Source organism: Nelumbo lutea, chromosome 1 (assembly GCF_056320005.1).
Source record: "Nelumbo lutea isolate HS-2025 chromosome 1, American lotus-T2T, whole genome shotgun sequence".
In the NCBI taxonomy this organism is placed as follows: domain Eukaryota; kingdom Viridiplantae; phylum Streptophyta; class Magnoliopsida; order Proteales; family Nelumbonaceae; genus Nelumbo; species Nelumbo lutea.
In genome coordinates this window covers 182,642,633-182,647,583 of record NC_142684.1, presented here as the reverse complement: position 1 = coordinate 182,647,583, position 4,951 = coordinate 182,642,633, and the positions used below count along the sequence as shown (strand labels likewise).

The window sequence follows — 4,951 nt, the reverse complement described above, 5'->3', positions numbered from 1 at the left end:
GCTCTTCATAAAAATTTATGCGAAATTCAAAATTTCATTAATAGTGTTGTTTTGTCCGCTGTTGTCCATTCATTGATCGTATAGGATGATGCACCAGATAGTTGTGAGTTGTGTGACTCGCCCGACCAAATTAAGTGGGCCAACTGCTAAAAAGTCTATACCAGTTATCAACCAATTATAATTAACAAGTTATGTACTAGACACAGGACATACCCATCAAACAATAAATCCTAACCTATATTGATTTTGATTCCATTGCAGTGAACCCATCGAATAATAAATGCTATTCATATTTAGTAACATCAAAATCTATTGGTTTTTTTTTTTTTTAATCTTTTCTTGCTAATTCAAGGTCCTTTTTTGTGGGCTTTTTAACGAAGTTAAGCTACGAGGCCCACCTGACTCTGGTCTTCTTTTACCCCACAAAAAAATAATATATATATATATATATATATATATACACATAGACCTTCCACCTCTTCTTTGTTTTCTCCATTCTCTGGGAGCCCAAACGGTTCGTTGTTCATTTCTTTTGTTTCTTTGTTTTGGGATTCTGTGTTTCCATGTCTCATCGTAACCGTCAGATCAATTGCATCTAACAGTAAGGGTTCATCTAAGAGTCCACCACAAAATAGTATCTGTCTATGTTCAGTCGTTTTCACCACATTGCCTTGCCTCGCTTCTTCTGCGCTTCTGCCTTTGTTTTTTTCTTGATCATGAGTTCACGACCATTAACGTCTTCATGGCTTTTTGGGTTTTCTTTATATATATATATATCTTTCAGTGTTCGTCGGGTCTGAGACTCTGAATCCAGTAAGCGATTGTCTGTGGAGGTGAAGGTTACTTCCAGAGGGCTGGTGCAATATGTGTGATAGTATATCCAATCTTTTTGATGAAGCGGAATTGGGTGACGCAAACTTCATGGCAGACACTTCACCGGATGAGATCTTCAGCCTATTGGAGTCCCTAGAAGGTGCCTCAGAGATTTCACCATTAACGCCGCTTGAGGAAACTGTTGTTAGCCCGAAAGGCGGCAATGGCAGTAGCAGCTGCGAGGACGCTAGATTGGTTTCTCAGAAGTCTGTAACTTCTTCCAGTGTTCATCAGCAGGATACTGAGACTGAAGTTGAAAAGTCACCGGCTCGCAAGAGACCTAAGCTCTCGGCAGCGTCCTCTTCTTCTGAGGAACCACCTCAAGATGGGCAGCAACGGATGTCGCACATAACGGTGGAACGCAATCGGAGGAAGCAGATGAACGAGCACTTATCAGTCCTACGCTCGCTGATGCCTTGCTTCTATGTCAAAAGAGTAAATAATCTCTTACCCTGTAATCCATCTCCTTGGATCTAATCTAAACTTCACTGAGGCTAATTAATTAAGTTAGTGGTGTTCTTTGTACTTGTTGCTACATATGAACATACCATGCATTATTGCGTCTTTGCATATAATCTTCATTCATGAGGTAGTCTGCAACATCGATCTCTGTTATTTCTGTTTCAATCTAGGGAGACCAAGCATCCATAATAGGGGGAGTTGTGGATTATATCAAAGAGTTACAGCAAGTTCTACAGTCACTGGAGGCAAAGAAGCAACGGAAGGTGTACAGTGAAGTTCTCAGCCCTAGGCTAGTCTCAAGTCCAAGACCCTCCCCATTAAGCCCGAGGAAACCACCTCTAAGTCCTAGGGTAAGCTTACCCATAAGTCCAAGGACACCCCAACCAAGCAGCCCTTTCAAGCAGCCCAGGCTGCAACAGGGTTACCCAGCACCATCACCCACCAATATTGCTACTTCACACGAATCCTCCTCCACTTTGACTTGTTCCTCCTTTGATAATCCTAGTAAGGAGTTAGGCGCAAACTCAAAATCGGCAATTGCAGATGTGGAGGTTAAGTTTTCTGGCCCAAATGTTCTTCTAAAGACGATATCACCTCGGATTCCAGGTCAAGCACTGAAGATTGTTGCAGCCCTTGAAAGCCTATCACTCGAAATTCTTCATGTGAGCATCAGCACCATCGACGACACCATGCTTAATTCCTTCACCATCAAGGTAGATATATACCGACTAATATATATTTTGAAGCTTCTGTTTTCATTTCTATCTTTTCCATTATTCCTTGAAGCCACCAAAATAGTCCCACTTCTAACCTAATTAAAACAAATGACCTGAATGGTCTGAGTTTGAGAAATACCCTGTATTGTGTTGCAAGATATGCATGGAGAGGACCAACCTTTGTTCCTGAAAATGACTTGTCATTTTCCTATAGAGCTAGTTCCTACTTCCTACTGTAAAAGTGGCTATTTTCAGGGAAAATGTTCATATTCCCTTCGTTTTAAATGCAGCCAAACAAAGCCAAAATATGTTCTGCTTTTTGGGGGGCTCAACTCAAATACCTAAACAAGTTGTTCCATTTTCTTTTTTTTTTCTCAGTATACGAACTGTTTTGCAAAACAGATGATGAAATTGACCCTTGTTTTAGTTTTTTCTTTTGGATCATCCATACTAAGTACTAGAACAAGGAAAAACAAGTGATCTTCACTTATAAAATTTACACAAAGTTTAAATAAATGAAATAACTCAATAATCACTTTCTAAATTAAGGCTAATAAAAACCGTTGTTTTTCACTTTACATGGAATCATAGATATATTTCCAAAACTGGTTGGTCAATTCAGTTGGTCTCCGGCCTCGTCTTGCTTTAGATTCTTATCCAAAGATTTGTAGCTTCACTTGGAAACATACACCTTCAATGTAGGGGGTCACTTCTAGACTTTAGCATTAAATTGACTAGGAACCTAAATCAATAATACTAAAAAAATATTTTTCTTCCAATCAATTAAAAAAAATCCGGTCAATGCGTTCTTTTTATAAAGACAGCCGTCCTGTCCTTTAAGGTTATGTTTGGTTTGAAAGAAAATATAGGGAAAGGAAGAAAAAGATAAGGAAATCTTTATAACCCTTATATTGGTTTTCCTGTCTTTCTCTTCCTTTACCACATATACCCTAAGAGAAGTGACAAAATGGTAAGAATCGTGGACTTAAATGTTGGTTTTCCGTTTTGGACTCAGCAATGGATGCAAATTGTTAAAAATATTGGTCGTTTTATGTCTAAAATGTCAAAATCCTGCTTTAAATTTCAGATTCAGGCTATTAATTTCATCCAAATGTTATTATATAGGAAAAATCTATGATACGAAAAAAGATATGGTATGAAAAGAGTTTTAACCAATCAAAACTCACCTATGAATTTTGATAAATAACATCATGTTTTCCACCACGTTTATTATTCTGGTTTATTTGTCAATTATTTTTCGGACACCATATCTTTTTCATATCATAGTCGAACCCTATTAAATAATATAAATCAGGATATTTGGATACTTCAAAATATTTATAAAACAATGGAAGATTATTGGAAGTTTGGGAAGTTTTTCATCAGGGACCAAAGGATATATTTCATCCACCTTTTTGTTAGATCCTTGAAAGCATTTATGTAATCCTTTTGGGTCTGCCTATAAATGGCTCAATTATTAGGGATGCAACTTGGGCGGGTCCAGCCCGAACCCGAATCCGAATCGGCCCAGCCTAAAATTTTACATAGACTGAGCTTGGATTTTCGGTTCTCGGCTGGGTCTAGCCCTTAAGTAGCCTCAGTCCAATCCCAGCCCAATTATATACATATATATTTGAATAAATACATTTATATATGTATAGTTTTAGAATGGGTTCATTGACCAATCCGAGCCCGATTCTGGCCTGAGTCCAACCCAAGTGCATCAAATTACAAGATGGCTCAAGTTGAAAGAATTGGACTTGACCTTGGGCTCGGGCCAAACTCAGGCCTAAAACCCAAATTTTAGGGTCGGGCTTAGGTTGACCATAAATCCGACCCAACCCGCCCGACTTGCACCCGTAGCAATTATTTAAAGGTACCGGTTTATTCTTTCTAGTTTGTACGGAAAGAAAGGTTGGTGATTGTTTGCTATGAATTAAGAAGCAAAAAAGCACCTGCTATTTATTTTAAGCAGTATTATTTACTAATGATGGCTCTGTACCTTGTCTTCCTCTTTCCTTATAGATCGGAATTGAATGCCAACTCAGTGCGGAGGAGCTTGCACATAAAATTCAGCAAACATTCTGCTAATTCTGCTCAAGTTTTAGACTATTCTGTACCACTCTAATATCTTTCTCTCTCTCACCGATCGGTCTCTCTAACGTCTAATTCTGGAATAAATATAATTTCTTCATTGACGATGCCCTACAGATGTTAGTGCCACAGTTCTAATTGAGAACTTTCCAGCTACAACCTCTGTGTATGTATTAATTGTATTTCCATTCAATACCGACTTGATTGTCTAGTGAAAGAAAATTTTACTTTTTCTCGGCTCAGTTTTTTTTTTTTTTTTTTCCTTTTCTTTTCGTTTTCTTTAACGAATGGGGTTTGGTAAAGAAGGAAGAAACAGCTTTTGCATATTGTAGTCTGTAGAATTTCCTGGTATCTGCCATAAATAAAGGCATATACATTATCCAACGGGTTATGTAACCATTCAAAAGTGAACATGCCACTGATTTGTAGAAATAGGGTGATCACTCTCTTGTTCATTCTTGATTGGTTAAGTTTGGGATTATTGTCATCATCCATGCCTTATCTCAATTATATGAGGTCGATTATATGAATCCCGCTTTTTCAATTCGTTCTATTTAAAGTCATATCCACTATTAAATTATTAGTACTTAAATTATTTCTTATTACTTCTATTTGTACCCTTTTTGGTCTATTCACGACTCTTCTAGCCCCTTCAATGTGTAACAAATCACTTTTTCTAAGTTCTAACTGGTGTAGCTAGTGGCTTTTTATACATGTGCCCAAACCATCTTAGTCTATTCTCTCTCATTTTATCACCTATTAGAGCTATTTCTATGTTCCTATGGATAACTAAATCCATAATTCTA

General features: G+C 37.6%; 1 protein-coding gene across 2 annotated transcripts; it reads left to right on the top strand.

The window, feature by feature from the left end:
* The first annotated feature begins 477 nt into the window (after positions 1 to 477).
* LOC148879668 (transcription factor SPEECHLESS-like) lies at positions 478 to 4,380 on the top strand. Of its 2 annotated transcripts, XM_088966426.1 has the most exons (4): positions 478 to 601; positions 785 to 1,308; positions 1,506 to 2,048; positions 4,077 to 4,380. In XM_088966426.1, exons 2-4 carry the CDS (start codon positions 865 to 867, stop codon positions 4,140 to 4,142), a joined length of 1,053 nt encoding a protein of 350 aa, XP_088822552.1. In that variant the 5' UTR covers positions 478 to 601; positions 785 to 864; the 3' UTR covers positions 4,143 to 4,380. The 2 variants fall into 2 exon arrangements, with proteins under 2 accessions (XP_088822552.1, XP_088822551.1); XM_088966425.1 differs by having other exon boundaries at positions 486 to 1,308.
* Positions 4,381 to 4,951: the final 571 nt, after the last annotated feature.